Source organism: Rhinichthys klamathensis, unplaced genomic scaffold, assembly GCF_029890125.1.
Source record: "Rhinichthys klamathensis goyatoka isolate OS25496 unplaced genomic scaffold, OSU_Roscu_1.1 h1tg000115l_1, whole genome shotgun sequence".
NCBI lineage: Eukaryota > Metazoa > Chordata > Actinopteri > Cypriniformes > Leuciscidae > Rhinichthys > Rhinichthys klamathensis.
The window spans coordinates 170139-190773 of NW_026606652.1; the positions used below are offsets into that span (position 1 = coordinate 170139).

The 20635-nt window shown below is 38.7% G+C and overlaps 1 protein-coding gene across 5 annotated transcripts in view; it reads right to left on the reverse strand.

Annotated features, from left to right (window-relative positions):
• Nucleotides 1-12781: 12781 nt before the first annotated feature.
• The window catches only part of adgrb3 (adhesion G protein-coupled receptor B3), a 201510-nt gene continuing 193656 nt past the window's right edge, over nt 12782-20635 (reverse strand). For 4 of the 5 annotated variants that reach the window (XM_056254888.1, XM_056254890.1, XM_056254887.1 and 1 more), the window contains 3 exons: nt 18257-18292; nt 17580-17684; nt 12782-12978 (listed from right to left, as the gene is read on the reverse strand). In XM_056254888.1, the coding sequence (XP_056110863.1) occupies nt 12790-12978; nt 17580-17684; nt 18257-18292 (330 nt within the window). In that variant the 3' untranslated portion in view covers nt 12782-12789. The remainder of the gene's footprint in view (nt 12979-17579; nt 17685-18256; nt 18293-20635) is intronic. The other variant, XM_056254889.1, reaches the window with a different exon arrangement.

Genomic DNA, 20635 nt, shown 5'->3' on the forward strand with positions numbered 1-20635 from the left:
CAACGATCTGCACTTCAGATTCTGACCGGATACAGTAGACCATCCGGGTCTCTTTGGAACACTCATTTCAACATACTACGATTTGGGACGTACTAGTTCTATTTTCGAATACTATTTAGGACGGATAGTATGCGAATTGGGACGCAGCAAAAATCTCGACTCGGACTTGCTTCCTCAAAGACTCGGTCTTGACTCGGACTCGACTGTATTTGAAAACCAACAGACTCGGTCTCGACTCGGACTCGACCCTTCAAAGACTCGGTCTTGACTCGGACTCGGCATAGGCGGTCTCGTAGCCTGGTTCTACCAGACTCTCGTACATTTCATTTGTACTGAGAGTCTGGCACCGCTCCATTGATAATCGTTAACTTCCTTGTAGGCGGGTACTCTATTGAAGTCTAAAACTATTGGATCTGCCCAGAGTCACTCTGGATCTGCCACCAATCGCTAACGTTTGCTCGTGATGTATGTCGAACCCCGTGGGGAGGAGGGCCACGACATCATGGCCAAAACAAAACTAAGCAAAGATTGTTCTTGCTCCGGCTTTAACTTCTTAATATTCGGTAGCGTTGATACAACGGACCGAATGGCTTCGCTCGCATCTTTCTCCGCTGCCATTACTGAACTACAACTCAAAATAACGCACGACATCATCGTTCTCAGCCACTCCCTCTGTTCGCTGATTGGCCCTACAAAAAATTGATCGGAGAAAACCAAAGTCTACAGCAGAATCCCAGACGTAGTACTGAAGGAAAATGAAATTGAGCGGCCGGCTTGCGGTCTCGTCCCCATCACTAGAAAATACCCAAATGTGAACACCCACATTTTTCATGGTTTCCCCAGATAATTCAGCCCTAAAGTAGTTTTTTTTTATTGTGCTATGATGCACTCCCTTACAAATCACCCCCAATCATTCTAAAATGATTATTTCCTGACTATTTCCAAATCCCTGTATTTTTTCCTATTGAAATATAGAAAAACGAGAAAAATCCCCCCCCCCCCCCCCCAAGCCCCCCCCTAGGATAGTCTAATAGATTATAATTCTCCCCATTGTCATGAAGACCCAACCAATTCCTAAGCCTTTCACTTTACTGACCAGTTCCTGACATAGCAGCAGCCCATCTGGACCAGAAAAGGCCATCCTTGCTGCGATGATAATTACTTAGTCAGAGATCAAAGAATAGAAACTGGTACTTGCTGTGCGATGTCCTGTGCCATTACGGGCGCTGTTAAACTGTGTCCATAAGGAGCTGCTGGCAGCAGGGGAGTCGTACAGCTGAGTAAAACACAAGCTGATCCTACAGGGAGCCATTAGCAGAAGCCTCGACTTCAAAGCAATTAGAGAACGTCTTGGGACTTGCAGTGTTTATTGAAATAATTGAATGTCCCCTAACTACAGTATGTACTTCAGTAGAGTAATGAATGTTTATGCCCTCGTGGCAGCAGACTTGTTTGATAGGACGCTTGATTCAGTGTTTTATGAAAGAAAGATGTTTTAATAGTGGCTCAGATTTAAACTTCACAAGCAAAAATAGCTCAAGTTTGAGTCATTTACTTGAATCAATTCAAACCGTGTCAGCTGAATATACCACTGCCTGTGGAAAGCAGACTAGACGTCACTTTTCTTTCTCCATGGAATAATTCACTCCAGTAATTCTTCATTCCTGATCAGGCTAAAGTTTGTTCATCGTGCACTTTTTAGAATTTGACCGCTAAACAAAGCGAAAGCAACTCAATTATTTGCCAATTTTCTAGCTATTAAATGGAAGCCTTAAGATACCATGTACACACTTAAAAATTAAGGTTCTAGTCAGGGATTTTTGCAGCAATGGCATAAAAAATGTTTTTTTTTTTTTTTTTTTTTTGGTTACTCAAAAAACCTTTTAGTCAACAGTTCTTAAAATAACAACTTTTTTCTTTGTTTGAAGACCATTCAAACCTTATTCCACTGTAAAGAACATTTTGTGGAATGGAAAGGTTCTATTGATGATCAAGGTTCTTCATGGAACCATCAATGCAAATAAAGAACCTTTTTTTTAAGAGTGTACAGTATTTAAATCCGTGGTGTGAAACTGGTTCACTCTTGTTTCTCAATGTTCTTATACAGTGACCCGAAAATGTATTTGGACAGTGGACACTTAAGTGTGTTTATGCTATATTTCTTCAAAATAAATGCTGCTTGTTTTGAAATGTATATGCAATGGCATGTTAATGATTACAAATTGCGTCACTGTATGTTTGGAGTCACTGTATGTATCTACAAAAAAGATATAAATAAATAAATAAAAAACAGGCAGCTGTCCATGGTGCTGAAAGCACATGTATGTTCAAGCCACATTCACTCACTTATTGGTTAAAGGGACAGTTCACCTAAAAAAAAAAATGCTGTCATTAATTACTCACCGCACGACTTTTGAACACAAATGAAGATCTTTTTGAAATCAGAGAGCTTTCTGTCCCTCCATTGACAGCTACGCAACTACCACGTTTTCTGAAGAGACAATCTCTTTAAATGATGAACAGATTTAATTTAGGCTTTTATTCACATATAAACATTGATCAGGGAACATAAACAGAAGCTTAACTGAACCTGTTGACGTGCGAGAATAAACCTCTTGTGGAAGCTCAGACGAGCAGCGTAACAGACGAGAATTAACTTCATTAGTTCTAGCAGAAGCTCAGATGTGCTGCGTAACACAAGAATGAACCTCATTGGTTCTCACAAGTCAAACAAACTAGCTTGAGCTTCCGTTTACCATAACTGATGTAAGAGTTGATAAATGTGTGTGTGGTGTACTCTTAGAGTTGGTTCGACACCACGTCGAACGTGACTGACAGAAAGGGAACCACATATTTTATAGCACTTGCTCCTTAACTATATACAGTAGAAAAACAACATGATTCTGCATAAATGCAGAATCACATTTTTTTTTCTTCAAACCGAGATCACAATTCTCCTACAATTCTGAAGAGACAACTGAACATAATAAAGTTTTTCTCAGTCGCTTTGGTGCATTTCTCACTTCACTATTTACATTTGCACAACAGTTAGTTCAACCTCCACAGCATTTAGTCATTTGTGCACGTCATAGTAGCAGTTTCTCATTCCTTCAAACAAATTGCAAATGCTTTTGGACATGCATCAATTGCTTTCATACAACTGTCTGCTGTTTTATAACATTATCATTTGCTTATGTCATGTCAGTCAAAATGAACTATACTTGTGAATGCTGAATAGTCATTCCATATAAAACTAATAGTCCTCATTTCATTGCTTGAGTCATCACATACAAAAATGTTAAACTAGTTGTCAAAATCTGTCAAGCAAATTGTACCAAGTCTTTTTTTTTTTTTTTTAAACCCTTTTTTATCCTAAATTGAACAATTTCTCTCAGGTGAACCTCAGCTTTCACTGATGAGAAGGGGTGTGCATGAATGATTTACAGTACTATGTATGTTGTAAGTTCAGTTCCAATATGTACTGCAATATTGTTTACAGTTGTGCACCCAAAGGGAGTTTATGTTTGTTGTAAATAAGGATGTATTTTTTCTTTTGCACAATGCTGTGAACAAATTAGAATTCGCAAAAAGCATATGCAGTAAAAATGTGAAACATACATATTCAGTGTCTTGTACTCAGTTACCTCACTAAATACAGTAATGTGTAACTTTACTGTAGTTTTCAAATGGCTGTGCAAATAGTATGTAGTGCTGTCTTGAGCATTTTCAGGTAGTGTCACCAAGTCTGACTTTTTTGTATTGGAAAACATTTACAGAGTAAACTGTCATAATGAAAACATGACAAAGCCATTTGACTATCGTGTTCATAAACAATGGTGTCAGGACTTTTCATCTTGATGACACTGACACTTTCATTTACATGAATACTCGCTTTTGAGGAATGAGCTATCCATTTTGAGCAAGTGATACGCTTTTGCAGGTTATCAACTAGGTTTTGCAGTTTACACTAATTGTTTTGAGAACTGCATTAACTGTTGTGCAAATGTAAATAGTGATGTGAGAAATGCACCAAAGCGACTGAGAAAAACTGTAACATGCAATTTACTAGAGGTTCTGACAAAATGTTCATTGCTGAAGTCTATTTAAAATGTTGAATTAAAAAAAAAAAGAAACTCGTTTTTAATGAACAATTCAGTGACTCAAAGGTGTGCAATAAAATTGTTTAATGCACAGGTAAAAAAAACTCAAACATAACGTGGAACCAAAAAAACTGTGATTGGTCCTTGATCAATGAAAGCTGCGATACATTATCCCTTACATAAAAATAATGTCAAACACTGTTAGAAACACGTTTCGCCAGTTCATATCAACAGTGGTCCCTTCTGATCGTGAATGGAAGTTGTAATCTGAGCACAAGTGAAAATACAGTGTCTGGGTTGACATACGCTTCAATTCCCTCTCCGGCATGTCTGTCAGAGATGAGTCTGTTTCACCCCTCCACTTGTCCCCTGCTGGACTTACAAGCACCCACCAGGGCCCACTCACTGTGTGTGTGCAGAATTTCATTTGCTGTGATTTCCCGCTGGCCTGTAATGTGATGGATTTGACATTTTGATTTGCACATTGAAGAACAGAGGAGGACAAACGTGTTTTCATTTAGGCCGTGGAGAATGGAGAACGGGGCCGGATCTGTTGCGCATGTCAGCGGGTTTTGTCAATGTCATAATGGGCTTGTCTCATGCTCTTTATTATTTTTAATACAGTGCCATCTCCAGTCACTGACAGCACTACCCGTCCCTTCCTCCACAACTCATTACTGTGTTTTCTGACCTCGGAGGTCAACATTTGAGCACTAATGAATGCTTTGTCTAATAATATGCACCATTAGATTGCAATCTTCTCCAAAGTGAAACTAACAAATCGCTTTACATAAGCACGTCGAGTTGTTTTTCACGCTGTTTTCCACTGTTTGGGACAGCTGACAAATGAATTCTTAATTACATTACTTCTTGAGTTCCTGAGTGAGTCATCGAAACTTTGCAAAGCTCACTTTTAGTTTAGTGTTCTGTCCTATAATCATATTTATAAACCACTTTATAAACCCTAATAAGTTGGCAGAACTAATTAGTTTACAAACTCCAAGATTAATTTAATACAACTTAAAATTTTGTTCTACCACAAACGTTAATTGCAATTGGAATGTTTATTAAGCTAACTCATACAACTTGATTGCATGATCATCATATTAACAAATACATAAATATACTAATTTGGTCAGAACAGCACTGCCTGTTGAATTTATAAGGGCTATAATAAAGAGGTCTTGACGCTTCAGTGCACTGTCACGTCCATAACGTTTTAAAGGTTTAGTTTATTTAATATGACAATTATAAATGCAAATAACTTGAAACTTTATTTACAAAGCTAAATTATGTTTATGCTTATTGGGATAGACAATTCATCTCACTACTTTGCTCTGAACAACCATAATAATGCGTTACGGACATGACCGTTACGGACGTTTCATATTAAATCATGCATATGACTATTGTGAACTGTTTCAAGACAGAAATTATTTTGGCCACTTCATTTCAAGTTTTGTAGAAACAATTTATACAAAACGAAATTCACTTTAAATAAAGTCTATCTTAATTTTAAATCAAAGTTTCATCAACCAATTGCCTGGATTTAATAAATAAGCAAATATAGCATGGAGGTGCGATCACTTGCAACACGTAAACTTGAGCGCGTCTCATAACTGAACAGAATCATTTCAGACAGTCTTCTTAATGTGAAAACACAGCCATTATGCGTCAACAAAAGTGCCATGATCACCCCAGACGCGTATTTCAGATGTATTTCAGACACGTCACATCCATAACAGGGTGTTTGTCACATCCATAACGTTGGTTTTTCCTCATAATACACTTCATAAAAATATATATATTTTAAACATTGATATTTTTATGTTCAGCTAAGACCCCTTCATCATGTGGATAACAATATTTATATATTGGATTTAAAAGTTCAGACTTTAAAGGAAATCGAACAGTATATCAAAAACTCTGTCATTTCCCGTCACATCCATAACGCATGCATATTTTCCTTTTTTGGGGGTGCTTAAATATATTTTAGAAAAACATATTTTGCCTGTCAATTCCCCAGATTGGGTGCTGTGAGAATATGCATTTCCAATTTAACCCTCTACTGCACGCATTATTATGCAATCATGGAAAAAAAATTTACAGTGTTTTTTTATATATAAAATAGACTCAAATTAACATTTCTTTTTTTTTTTTGTTCTTTTTTTTTTTGGGAGGGGTACTTTTGGGTACGTTGCCATATGGCAACATTGTGCGACAATGGAACAGCCTGATGCGTTTTCTCCCAAAATGATATGAAATTCATAGATGATTACAGACCTGTCTTTTAGAAATGAAATTGTTTTTATTATTTAAAATGTTTTCAAGAGCTTTGTGTACAAAATATGAAACTAATTTTCAAAGTATTATTTCAACAATATTTACAAAACATCTGACGCAAACTCATAAGAACTGTTCAAGTGAAACTACTCAATGTGAAACGATTATTTCAACAACATTTACAAAACATCTGACGCAAACTCATAAGAACTGTTCAAGTGAAACTACTCGATGTGAAACGCCTTAAAGCAGTTGTTCTCTCCGTTAAAGGTGGGGTATGTGATTTTCTTTTTTGACCGTTTTTTCAAAATCACTTGAAATCCTATTCCTAACCCACTTACAGCCACTGAGTTAGAAGCACTGACATGAAAATTAAAAAAATTAATCATCTGTGGAACGGGCAGGACTCGAAAAACTCCAGCCAATCATTTCCAAGACCACCTAGAATCATTGGACAGTAAGTGCGTCAATCAAACGGTCGTACCATACCCCCCTCCCCATGCCCCTCTTCGAATGGGTGGAGTCAGGGCCAGCGCTGGAGGAAAGAAGGTAGGACCTTTTGAGTTGTGTATTTTCAAAATCTGCCGGCCGTTTTGCAAATCACATACCCCAGCTTTAAGGCAGAGGTGCACCTTGCACTTAGAGCAAACCCCTCTGACGATGCCCTTGCAGCCAGGATTCTTGCACCTTCCTTTTGGTGCACCCATCTCTGGCCAGTGATCAAAGCGGTCAAGACGGATATATATTTTACTTTTATACTTTACTTTTACTTTACTTTATAAATATATACAAATATATATAAATATATGAGTATAATACAACCATCCAACTATATAAGTGCATCCATACATTGTCATTCATACAAAGCTACTCTGCATTAGCATGGGCAAAATATTGTTCCATTACCGCACAATGTTGCCATATGGCAACATACCTATTTTATTAAATAAAAAGGTAATATAAGTATCAAAACAATGTGACAATGATTGAAAAAAGATTAGAACTTATCCCAGATGCTTGATGTATTTTTTTATTCCGAAGAAATATGAAAAAAATGTGGAAAATCTTCACATATACACGAGCACTTTTTCAGCAGCTGGAGTCATCAAAAGTGTGTGAAAAGAATGACGTTGCAAGGGTGTGTGTAGTGTCGTGATGTCATCAAAGCATATCATTGGTTACCACCGGGTTCTATTATGAATTTAAGATCAATCAGAGCTCATGTTTATTTTCAAATTTCAAGAAATGTCCAAAGAAAGGGTATGTTGCCATATGGCAACACTGTGCAGTAGAGGGTTAAATATTGTAAGAAGTTTTTTATTTTCTGAGACATTTCACCTGTCATTATGAGTTCAAATGTCACATCCATAACGCTGGAATTACCCTCTAGCAAGTACAATGAACTTTGGTAACACTTAATTTCAATGGTCCACTTTAGACATTCTACTACTAAACTTAAGTAACTGCAACTAACAGTCAATAGAGTATTTGTTGACTGTCTGCTTAATATCTGCTTACAATTTATTTTGATGCTCCCCCAACACCCAGACAGCAATCCGACACCCAGATGCTCCCCCAACACCCAGATCCGGCCCATGTCTGGGACACGTTGAATCCACATGTAACAGATGTGGCCCGGATCTGGACCGACACTATGTTGCCGTCTGGGCAGACATTCTACTGACATGTCGACTTATTCTACACACCTGAGCCCTAACCAAGCAGTCCACTAAAACTGTAATGAGAGTTACAGTGGTTGACATGTAGTTGCAAATTAATGACGGTTAGTTACTTATAGTTAGTAGAATGGCTATAGTTGACTATCAAAATAAACTATAACGCATTTTAAAGGTCCAAAGATTGTCTCAGCTGTTTTTGACAGTGCATTCTTCCAATGCCATATATTTTACCATCTAAATCCCTAAAAACATCATCCAAGTCTCTGAATTTGGAGGCAAACCTGTTAAGTGTGTAGCTGGTAGTGTTAGTTCATAGTGTTATTTGCACAACAGCTGAAGCAAAAAGGCTTCTTTTTTTTTTTTTGTGAAGCTCACCTGAAACTCAAATACAGAAAAAGGCCATGCTGTCACGTACTGCTGCTACTTATAGACCTGCAGCTCTGAATGACGTCAGGAGCATTTTTTTAGTGCTATAACTCACCAGATTACTAAAACCGCAAATGTTGCCGGGTGTGTCATTATGCAATACACACAATGAGATTGTGTCAGCAAACTCATGTCATGACTCGCACACCTCGTCAATCAAAGGGACTGTGATTCAGTCTCGTCCAGCTGGACCTTGACAATATTCCGGGAGATAATTGTGGAGCTCATTGGGATTAGATTTAATACTTTTGCCAGATACGACTAGACTCTCGCTGAAGACAGATGGGACTGTAAAAGCGGTTTTAAAAAGGGATTATACTCCTCAACTTCAGCTTACCTTCCGATATGGGCCTTGAGCGCCCAATCTCAAAGGCTGATATCCATTAAAATCACACATCACACGCATGTAAATCCCAGATTCATCCTCCACTCTATTAAAGTGATTTTTCCCAGCAGAAACAGCATTTGGTGCCACTGTAAACCCAAACGGTAAAATTCACCAAATAAACTAGTTGAGTTTCACTCACTAAAAGTTCAGGTTACACTTTATTTCGATAGGACATTCTTCTAACTATAGGCTAAGTAACTTTGCAACTACATGTCAACTACCTCTACTTAGAGTATTAGTAGATTGTTAGGTTAGGGTTCAGGTTAGTTGAATAAGTTGACATGTAGTTGCAAAGTTACTTATAGTCAGTTGAATGTCTATTGGGGGAGCATCAAAATAAAGTGTTAGCAGATATTAAGCAGACAGTCTAATACTCAAATGACTAGTAGTTGACACTCAATTTGTGTATTTATGCCCTACTCATACTTTGCACGTGACGTCACAAGTACTGGCTGGCGGGCAAGAACGTCGTTCTCCAGCAACGAAACCCAGTAAACTAATCAAGGATCTTGCCAGGACGTCGCCAGTTTTACTATACAAAAGTTGGTGTTTTGAGGTTTGTGATATCTATGGTTTTCAATGAGAACCAGAGATGACCCAACAGTATGTAGACCCAACAGTAGTTATGCAGCTAGTTATGCATAGTTATGCAGCTAGCTCGCTAACAGACTTGATAGCTACTAAAAGACCCATAAGACCTGGAACTACAGGACTCTACGTTGAAAATACCCGTTTGTTGCCCGTCAGGTATCCATGGTAGTCACGTGACTGCAAAGTATGAATTCTATGCTGTTTTGTAGAATAAATAGTGTGAGTAGTGTTCACACTGAAAATTCCAAAAAATAAAAAGTCCACTTTAAATACCTAGATGAATCACCTAAAGGGATACTCGACCGATTTTTTTTCATTTTTTTTTTTTTTTTTCATATTAAAGGTGCCCTAGAATTTGAAATTGAATTTATCTTGGCATAGTTAAATAACAAGAGTTCAGTACATGGACATGACATACAGTGAGTCTCAAACACCATTGTTTTCTCCTCCTTATTTAAATGAAAAATATAGGCGAATCTCCACATAACACCGACTGTGACGCAACAGTCGGGATCATTAATATGTACGCCTCCAAAAATGTGCATATGCCAGCCCATGTTCAATGCCAGGCAGAACTGCGCAGCCGAATCATCGGACACACAATTTCAGAAGGAACAATGGTCATAGGTCGCGTGAAATGGGGAACCCCAGAGAAAGCTTTTAGGAGGGGGCCCAATAACAAACATACAACATATAATATACAAGTTCTGCAGGTGAAGAAACAAATGAGGATCATAGGAAAAATGGCAGATCATGGAAACAAATGTTATGTTCCAGGCTGTGCAGGGGATGTGAGGACTTTCCATACCCTTCCCACAGAAAAGAAATGTCAACAGGCGTGATTGATGTTTATCTATAATCGGATACCGCAACAGTTTAATTCGAAGTTGTTATAGTTTCCTATGCCCATTTCACCACGGACTTATTTTCTAACCTGGGACAATATCAAGCAGGCTTCTCTCAGCATCTCATACTGAAGATTCAATTCCAACTATATTCCCGCAAGCGGTAAGTAGTGATTTTATTAACGATAATTTACACTGTGTTATCTAGATCCAGCGCAAGATCCTAGTACAGTAACAATAGCAAACTCCAAGTAACGAGCATACATAGGTAACTAAATAGTATGACAAAGTATTTATGCTGAGGTTAATATTTCTTGCCTGTGTTGTCATAAATCTACAAAATAATACTGTAGATCCATATGTAAATTCCCTTTTGTCAAATAATTTTACTTTCGTCTATTTCATCAACAACACGTCAGGGGCTAACTACGTTAGTTTAGTTGCTCACAGATAATGTTAGCTCACTCAATTCTTCTAACGTCACATTCTCCACCACATAAGTTGAAGCTATATTTATTTGACAAGGCATCTAATTTGTTAAAAAAATTTAAATTTTTGAAAACTGACGTATGATTATTTTGCACGCTTGAGTGCAGCACAGCCCTTGCGTACTAATGATGTAGGCTGCCAAACAGATGATACTATCGTCTTGTGTAAGGGAACACAGCAGGCCGCAGTGAAACAGCCAATCAGAGCAGAACTCCTCATTACTATTCATGACCCTTCCAAATAAGGTAAAAACAGACCATTTCATTCTGGGCCCATTTCTAGAGTTGAAAATGGACCTGTAAAACCATATCTGGACATTTTAAATGCCCTTGAATAAGCCACATACCCTCTATGTGGATATAAGAGACAAAATTAAAATATTATTTCAACACATTCTAGGGTACTTTTTAACTATGTTATTCCCTTAACTGGGCTAAGCTAAGTGCTATCAAAGTTTCGCCGCAAGACAGAGCGATTTAGTGCACGCACTGAGACGTGAGAGGTCTTGGTTAAGGGAATAACAGTTTAATATGAAAAAACCGTATCCCTTTAATTAATTCGAGAAAAACAAAAGGGGGAGGGGTGATCAGACTCCGATGTTGAATGACAATGTCCTTATAAAATTTATACACTGACGAGTACATAGTGCATAGTGTGTTATTTGAGACAACTTCATAGTCAGCAGAATATCTAAAGTGAACTATCGGAATAAAGCGTCACCTTAAAGTGCGATTTTTTTCATAAAATGCAAGATGTTTTGTAGATTTTCTGGTTTGATTCTCCATACTGTCAGATTATCAGCTGATAGCATAATTAAGATACGCCATATGCGGCGCCGGCGCGCCGTTACCCAGAAGTGACTACACTTCCTGTTATTTTTAGCTCCGCTGTGCTATTTTTACAGCCATCGCCGAACACAACTCCCTCTTTCCCACTAATGGCTGTTAAAAATACCCCGTTGTTATTTGCCTTTAGGTCTGACAAGTCATTTTTCTGCTGCTGTCGAAGGAAGGACTTTGAGAATGAGAAATTGTCCACTGGGATTGGTGGCGTCAGCAGAGACACGTAGCACGACACAGGAGTAAGTCGACAAGTTCTCTGAAGCAGTACGAACATATTTCCTCTTTTATTTACATTCCTTTTTCAAATGTTAACATTTTTCGCTATAACTCTCTCATCAAGTTGGCATTTTCTCTTTTCTCATTAAAATAAACTTGGCACAAGTAAAACATATGTAGACAAAAGTTTTATTTACACCATACAACATTTTTGATTTTTAAATATTTTATACAGGGCTGCAGATGAGAGAGCTTTACTGAGCTTCCAGGCAGATTCTGCAGTATTAAAGATTTGAAATATATTATTCATAAAAAAGTGAGTATTACCTTTATTGCATTTAAAGCAATGAAGAATGTAGCTTGACAAACATTCGTTTTTAAATGACAGAAAAAAATCCTCTTTGCCTCTGAATAGTTGTCTTTTCATATTATAAAGTAAAAAGTGTAGTCATGGCCAAACGGACTTGTTATAAACTTTTTAAAAACCTGCTCAAGTATATATACATTGTGTTCCTGGGCTCGTCTCCCGCCGAACAAAAAAAAAAAACGAACCCAGCCGCCGCTCGTGGGTGTACGTCACGTCGTGTCGTTTTTCTCTTTGAGGTCTCGTCTGGAAAGATAGCGCTTTCGGAACCGAATGTTTTCCAAGTGGTACTTTTGAAACACATGATGTTTTGATATTGTACATGTCTGCCCCCCACTAAATACACGAGTGAGAATACAAAAAAAAAAAGATAACACGGATGTTTTTTGTCTTTTTCTAACATCTTTTTATCCGTCCGTCCTTGTTTTTTTGAAATCTTATTGGCACATATTGTCCCTGCTATACTCCTAGAATCCAGATATGTCTTTCCAAGGCTGCATGAAAAGTCTTCTGCGTTTTTTGATCAGTGCAAAATATGTCCACCTTCATCCGCGTCCCATTATTCCTCAGACTTCTGTCTGAAAGTCTCCCTCCTGGACGTCCAAAGGGAGGCTGACACACTTTTCCCACTCGGCGTTAGTCATCTCCAGAGAGTTCTTTGTGTCTGATTCTAGTACATTCATTGTGGCGTAGTTCTGATATTCACTTGCCGGGTTGAAGCTCTCCCAGGGGTTCTTGTTTTGCATTGCCTTGTCCTACGGAAAAGGACGAGAAGGCGCCGTGTTAGAAATAGTCTCAATATGGTCACTCGTAGAGATGCTGTCAAACATAGAAAGTTGCTCATGGACATGAATCATCAAGCTTTAATTCATGTTTTCTTACATCGGCCCTAAAAAATATTTGGACACTTGAAACATATGAAAGTCATTGCATTAGATACAACTTATCAATACAAGTGAAGTGGCCAACAAATCATGCTGTGCTCGTGCGGTCTTTCTTGAAAAGAAATGTCACTTGGTTTGATATTTTGCTAATTCATGCAATGACATTCATACATTTGTGTCCCAAAAACATGTTTGGGGCCGCTGCACATACACATCCAGAGCTCAGTAATCAAAGTGTTTGACCTGACAGCATGTTTGGAGTGTTTCCAGATTCAGGAACATCTCAGATTTTTCAAGTGAATAAAAACACAGGATCATTTTTTCTTTCAGTGGTTGGTTACTAAGCAACAGGCAGTGAGTAGCAAAGTTCTGTGGACACATTTCCAGAAGCTACGACTATACCTGCCATAAACATGCATTGCTAACACGGTACAATAAGGTTCACTTTGTTAACATTAGCTAATGCATTAGGTTTCTTAAATTAAGAATGGAACATTTTTGCCGCATTTATTAATCTAGGACTAAGTTAACTTCTAAATCTAATTGTTCATTGGCAATTCATGTTCTTTCATAATACATTAATGCTAATTTATTCAACTTGAAATGTATGTATAAATTAGCATTAGCCTAGATTAATAAATGCAGTTGAGAATGTCACAGTTAGTTCATGAAGCCTAATGCCTTAGTTGGTATAGAGCCTCATTATAAAGTGTTACTCGTGCATTTTGAATCACGATCGTGCCTGGACGCTTGCATCTAGTCGCACTTAGCTGCACAATATGGAAATGCCACTTACAAACTCCACTAGAGATTGTATCAAACAGAAATTTCCCATCACTCATGGATAATTCAAAATGCTTCCCGTCATATTAACTGCTTAAAAAGCATTTGGTCTATTTCCTGCTTTAGAAATATTCTCACGGTAAAGAAAACACAAAGTTTTAAAGCGCCATTGTGAGTCTACATTGGATTAACAGTCTAAAATGAAATAAATCATGGGATATTTGTTTTTTAAAGCAGGTGACCATATCGCAAGACCTCGTTAAAGGGTTAGTTCATCCAAAAAAGAAAATTAGCCCATGATTTAGTCGCCCTCAAGCCATCCTAGGTGTATATGACATTGATATAGAACTATTATCACATAGATATATTAAAAAATCCAACACATTCTCATCCTTTGGCGTCATATAGGTGACGCCATATGACATTTCATCTAAATCTTACGCACATGGCATCCTTTAGCGTCAATATAACACGCACTGTTATGGCAGGGCTCCAGACTAACTTTTCCACTGGTTGCACTGGTGCTACCAACTTTCTCAGTTGGTCGCATATGATTTGGTGGCACTTTTTTTTTTTTTTTTTTTTTTTGCTACATGCCATGGGATTAATCAATGCATGCTGATGAATAGGCTAGTGGTTTTAACGGACCAAGGCTAGCAAAGGCTTTCTGGGTTGCAGCAGAAATACCTGTAATATATTAATTATCATTGCCAAATTTCAGGATTTTCATGGATTTTGGACAGTAATTTTAATCTGTAATATTAAGCATTTTACATTTGAATTATATACAATCTATTTACATTTGAATCATTATCTATCTATCTATCTATCTATCTATTATCATCTTTCTATCTTTTAAAAATCATTAAACATTCAAATGTATGCATTACATTTTAAAAGATTAGAGTATTATAATAAACTGATACAGATTTTTCGTTATCAAAGTTTATAGTTGTAACAAAAAGCAGAAATCTCACACTCCTTACCTTCTGCATTTTATAATAATTTCCTTTTCCTCTGTCGAGCGATCATGAGAGTAATCGCTCGACAGAGGAAAATATAACCGCTGAAAAGACGTAGGAGGAGGGGCTCTGTGTTTCGTGAGATCATTTTTATCATTTTTATATGCCTTAATTCGTGAATTCGTAATTGGCGCGTTTCACCATCAGTGTGCAATGCGCGTGACGTCTACGTTCGTCAATAAATAAACTGCACGTGTCTTGCGGAAGAACATTGTAGACGGAACTTCTCTTCGTTAATGTCTATGGCGAGTCACTCAGGCACTGGGCTACTCCGCAGCCGAGACGACCCCGGGATAAAATAGTCCGAATATAAAACACTTATTATAGGTGTACCGTAGTGATTCAGAATAAGTCAAAAACACGGTTTGGAAAATGGATTCATGATGTAGCCTACTCGTTCATTTTGAACATAAGTTACGGACTGCAGCAGCTGATACAACGGCGTTCTGTTGCTCAAGCGTCCACTCGCACAAATGCGACCACATAACATTTTAACTCGCACATTCTCAAAAAATGGTCGCAGTCTGGAACCCTGTGTTATGGGTAGGTTTAGGTCTGGGGTAGGGTACGGTTATGACGCCTTGGGTTCTGCGTCTCATATTCATGCTAAACGATGCCATGTGCGCAAGATTTCGACGAAATGTCAAAAGCGTCACCTGTATGACGCCTTGGGATGAGAACGGGCTGAAAAAATAGCAGTGAATGAGGACGAAATTTTGAAGCACAAAAAAAGTGCATCCATCCATCATAAACGTACTCCACATGGCTCCGGGGGGTTCATAAAGTGTATTTGTGTAAGAAAAATATCCATATTTAAAACATTAAACTAAAATAACTACCGTAAAACTTCAAATAATAGCCCGGGCTTTTATTTTCCCAAATCGTCGAACTGCACCGGCTTGTATTTGAGACAGGCGTCTATATGAGACAGGCCTTTATAATTTAGTGTTGAGATGTTGTTCATTGAGTGTAGGCCTAGAGTCTCTAAAAATCTCCAAATGCTCCACGTGAAACATGCGGTCTTCCGACCTTTTACTATCGTGTCAATTGATTTTGATTAATATGCGCGAGGGAGAGAGGGCAAGACAGCGCTCGTGTTGTTTGAAGACGTGAGAGTGCGCGCGCGCGGCCGGGTCTCTCTCTCTCTCTCTGCTCGTAACGCGCCCTGTCAAGCGCAGCAGTCGTTCTATTCTACATCACTCGCCGATCAAAAAAAGCTTTGGCGGAACAAAAATTTGCTTTGGCGGCCGCCAAAAAGCGGACGATCTGACGGGTTTTAGAAGATTACATTCAACCCGAAACTAAAAAACAGACCTGGCCTCTATTTGAGACCGGCCTTTATTTACCCAAACCTGCAGCCACACCAGGCGTGTAAAAGAGACAGGCGTCTATTTGGGACTCGGCTATTATTTGAAGTTTTACGGTAGCTTCCGGCAGATGTACACATCGACTTGTGGCGAAAGAGTAACACTTGACCTGATGCATGACGCATTGACGAACGTGGAAGCGGAGAGGATAGAGCAGTGCAAAACAAAACACCAGTCCCGAATTAGAAGTCTAAAACAAGAATTTTGAAAGAGAAATGTCGGAGGAGCATGAGTTTGTTGCCCAGCCCTGTTTGTTTGAACCGCGAGAGGCGTCAAAGCTCACGCTACTCCTACATCTTGCAGGGGTTACTCTTTTGGCTTGCTTAGGCCGGAAGCTCTTTATAAGGCCTTTATTAACCTCCCCGAGTCGTGTGGAGTACGTTTATGATGGATGGATGCACGTTTATGGGCTTCAAAAATTCATCCTCCATTCACTGCCATTATAATGCCAATTTTTTTAATATAACTCTGATTCTATTCGTCTGAAAGAAGAAAGTCATAAAACACCTAGGATGGCTCGAGGGTGAGTAAATCATGGGGTAATTTTCATTTTTGGGTGAACTATCCCTTTAACATTTACACCTGCATTGAATAATTTCAGAATGTGGTCCATCACAATGTGTCTGGCTTTTATCGGGGCCAAGAGCATTTGGATTGTGATCTGATCACACAGAAAATGCATGCTAATAGCAGAGCTAATTAAAATAAAAAAACATGTCTAAAAATCTCCATTTATAATCAAAGTGAACCATTCAGTGCCAGTAAGCTGGAGATCGTAACACAAAATGACACTGAACGCTCGTCTTCTACATGGTGGAATGCAGTTGTGTTGCAATTGGCCTGCTCGAAACTAATAATCCCACCGGCCAGATAAATTACAGATAATTTGTGCAGCATACTGCGGAAAGCACAGAGAACCTCTCCAATATCTGAAGCAAATCAAGGGGTTTTTGTCCTGTGCATTCGCCAAGCAATGATTAGCAAATAGAAAAATAAATAATAAGCATGTTAGCAGCTTTTTTTTTTTTTATGTTTGAATGAGTGCATGAGCATGGATCACAATGACGGCCCAGTCGCTCTTCCTCTCTCTCATCCTTTAATACCTCCTCTTCCACCAACCCGTGCGGCGTGCTATTTTTCCACATGAATACATTGGGTGGATAACCATTAATTCCTTCAGTCACTGAGTTCCTGTGCACAAGACTGGGGCGCCACGAGAAGACACAGCTAAACATAGACAACGTGGCACCCCCCAGTACTTGGTAATGAGACACACTGAACCCCGTTTCCTGTTACTCACCATGCCGCCCATATTTGGTATGTCTCGAAATCGGTCCAGGGTTTGAAATTTCTGATTGAGTTCCTGGAACAGCTCCATATGCCTTTTCCTGGTGTGCATGACTTTCTGCAATGGCAAGGGTAGGAGGGGGGGAGGGGAAGGGGTAGGGAGTGGGATTTGGAGTTCAGTCAAGCTGAGAACCAGAACTTTGCAACAGGAAAAAACCTGGCTACTTTCAGAAATTTTATCACCGTATAAAAAACGCCGTGCTCACCCTGCAAATTTGGCTGAATGCTATGACAAGGTTATGACAAACGGCACTGGCATATATGAAGGGTCAGTGGTAGCACTTGACATTCAATTTCCGTTTTCGGTAAAGGGCTGAAACGCTCTAGGGGATACTGCAAGTGACCTTAAAAATGTGAAAATATACAGGCTATTTTTTGATTTTCAGCTTGAAGTCAAGGGATGTAAAAGGATAAAATGGGAATATGTGGTGGCTGACAGCATTGCTTTTACGCTAAACCACACAACGCTTCATAAATCGCAGTTGTGTCAGGACATGCTACTCCAATAAGCTTAAGTGCTACACAAAGTAGTTGTAAATTAAAGGGGTGAAACACACGCAACAAATGGCCCTTCGCTTGGTGCAACAAAGGCCTGACGCATGCACTTCACCAAGCAGAGGTTTCACTCACCTCGAAGTCTAGATCCTGGTACCTCGACTTTCTTCTCTGTAAAACCAAGACAGAAAGACAAAAAAAATAATGTTGTTATGATAATTCTGAGGAAATCTGAAACTTGGTCCCATCTCTCAGACACACATGAGCACGAGTATGTTTCTTGCACATCAGAGCTAGACTTGTATGCCTTGAAGCTTTTGGCTGGAAATGGTTTCAGCTGTTGATCTGGCTCAAATGTGTTTTCCCTTCAAGGCAGCCGGTCGATACCAGCTTTTCAGTGTTTTAGTAATGATGAGAGGTTGAAATGTCTTACAGTGCCTCTCCAGTGGCCTTTAAGGCCAGACAAACTACACAAGTATGAAAATGCTTGACCCATTGTACCAGGGATGGAAATTAGCACCCGCCACCAGCCAAATGCGGGTGATTTTGTGTTGTGGCGGGTAAACTCGCTTCACCTACCGGCCACCGTGGCGGGTAAATAAAAATAGCATACTGTTTCACCCGGACGGCGGACACTTTTAGAGGAGGCACACCTTCAAACAAAAATGTGGCGTTACATCCGTTTACATCGCAGGCGTAGAGGTCTGCAGAGAAAACATCATGGTGCGTTCACACCAGACGAGAATAGAGCGTCTGGCGCGAGTGATTTCATTGTTAAGTCAATGCAAAGACGCGTTACACGCGTAAAAAATTCCTACAGCGCGAATGAGGTGTAGAGCACGCCGTGGTAGATGCGAATACGCCTCATTTGCGCGGCAAGTTCAAGCGTCTGACGCGTTCCGCGCGCATGATTTTATTGAGTGCTTTTGTGCATTCGCGCGTTTGACGCGAATTCGCGTCTGCCGCCCGAGTTGAAAAATCGGAACTTTGGCGTCAATTCGCGCCGCGTTAACCAATCAGGAGCCTAGCTGCTGTCACGTGGTGAAGTATCTGGATGCTTCAATAAATTATTTTGTACTAAATGCCTGATGTGGTTCTAATGCACAACAAAGCAAATATTTTATCACATAAAACTTGATTTCAATATATGAGACATATTCATTTTGTATTGAATGCTATTTATTCCATTTCATATCTAGATTATATTAAATATTATTTTAATGTAAAGGCAACCAACATACTATAGCTCTTAAATCCGTGTCTGGAGAGTATTGTGTGAGAGAGAAAAAAATCACAGGACAGGTTAATTACTTTTGGAGGCTGGCTCAATTTATCATCAAAACAAAAATAAATGACAGATTAGGTGGATGAGGCCGAGGGTGAGAGAAAGAGAAAATGTCAGTATTTCATTGAGACTTGAGATTAAATAAACTGCTTAAGTATTCTTGTAGTATTAATTTTCACATGCAGTTACACATTGTCGGTTAAAAACAAGAAAGTGGCTGGTAAAAACATTGAGTGGCTGGTAGATTTTGAAATCCACCAGCCACAGTGGCCGGTGGACAAAAAAGTTAATTTCCATCCCTGCATTGTACATAACACAAAAGAAGATATTGTGAAGAAAGTTGGGATCTGAACAACAGTGAACCGCTTTGACTTTCATCGTATGGACAAAGAAAAACACATATCGGTTCATTAGTTAACTACATTAGTTAATAATGAACTGCACTTATACATTTATTAATCTTTGTTAATGTTAATTTCACCATTTACTAATAATTTATTAAAATCTTGTTATTATTAGTTAATGCACTGTGAACATGAACAAACAATGAACAGCTTTATTTTGTATTAACTAACATTAACAAATACAGTAATAAATGTATTGCTCATGGTTAGTTCATGTTAGTTAATGCATTAACCAATGAACCTTATTGTAGTGTTATCGATATATCTTCTTCTGTATAAGAAAGTAAGTCTTATAGGTCTGGAGTAAATAATCACAATTTGGGGTGAACTCTCCCTTTCAAATTGCATGAGATTAAAATTTGCTCTTTTTTAATCATTTGAATTTTTAATCAAAATGTCAGAAGAACATGATGAATGCTGGACTTCTCCAATCATTGAGTCTGCATAAACCGACCCCTTCCTCACAATCGATCTGCCTCCATTCAATCAACAACCACTGGACAGAACCAATCAAAATATGGAAGAAAAGATGTCGCTACTTCACAAATTTAACTTACTCTTGCCATTTGCCATTGCCTTAATTTGGGAGATTAAAGGCCATTGCACACTGAGTCCGAAATTTTCGCAAGCGTTTTTTCGTATTCGAGATTCGGTGGCTCTGAATTGTCAAAACATCATTCAAACACCATTCAAACTGATTGCTACGGATGCGTAAAACGCAGAAAATCGAACCCGATTCGATTTTTTTTATGACGGACGAAAGTTTCGAAGGCAGTGTGCAAGCGTGATTGACATAACGTGAGGTCGAATTTACTTTTTAACGTG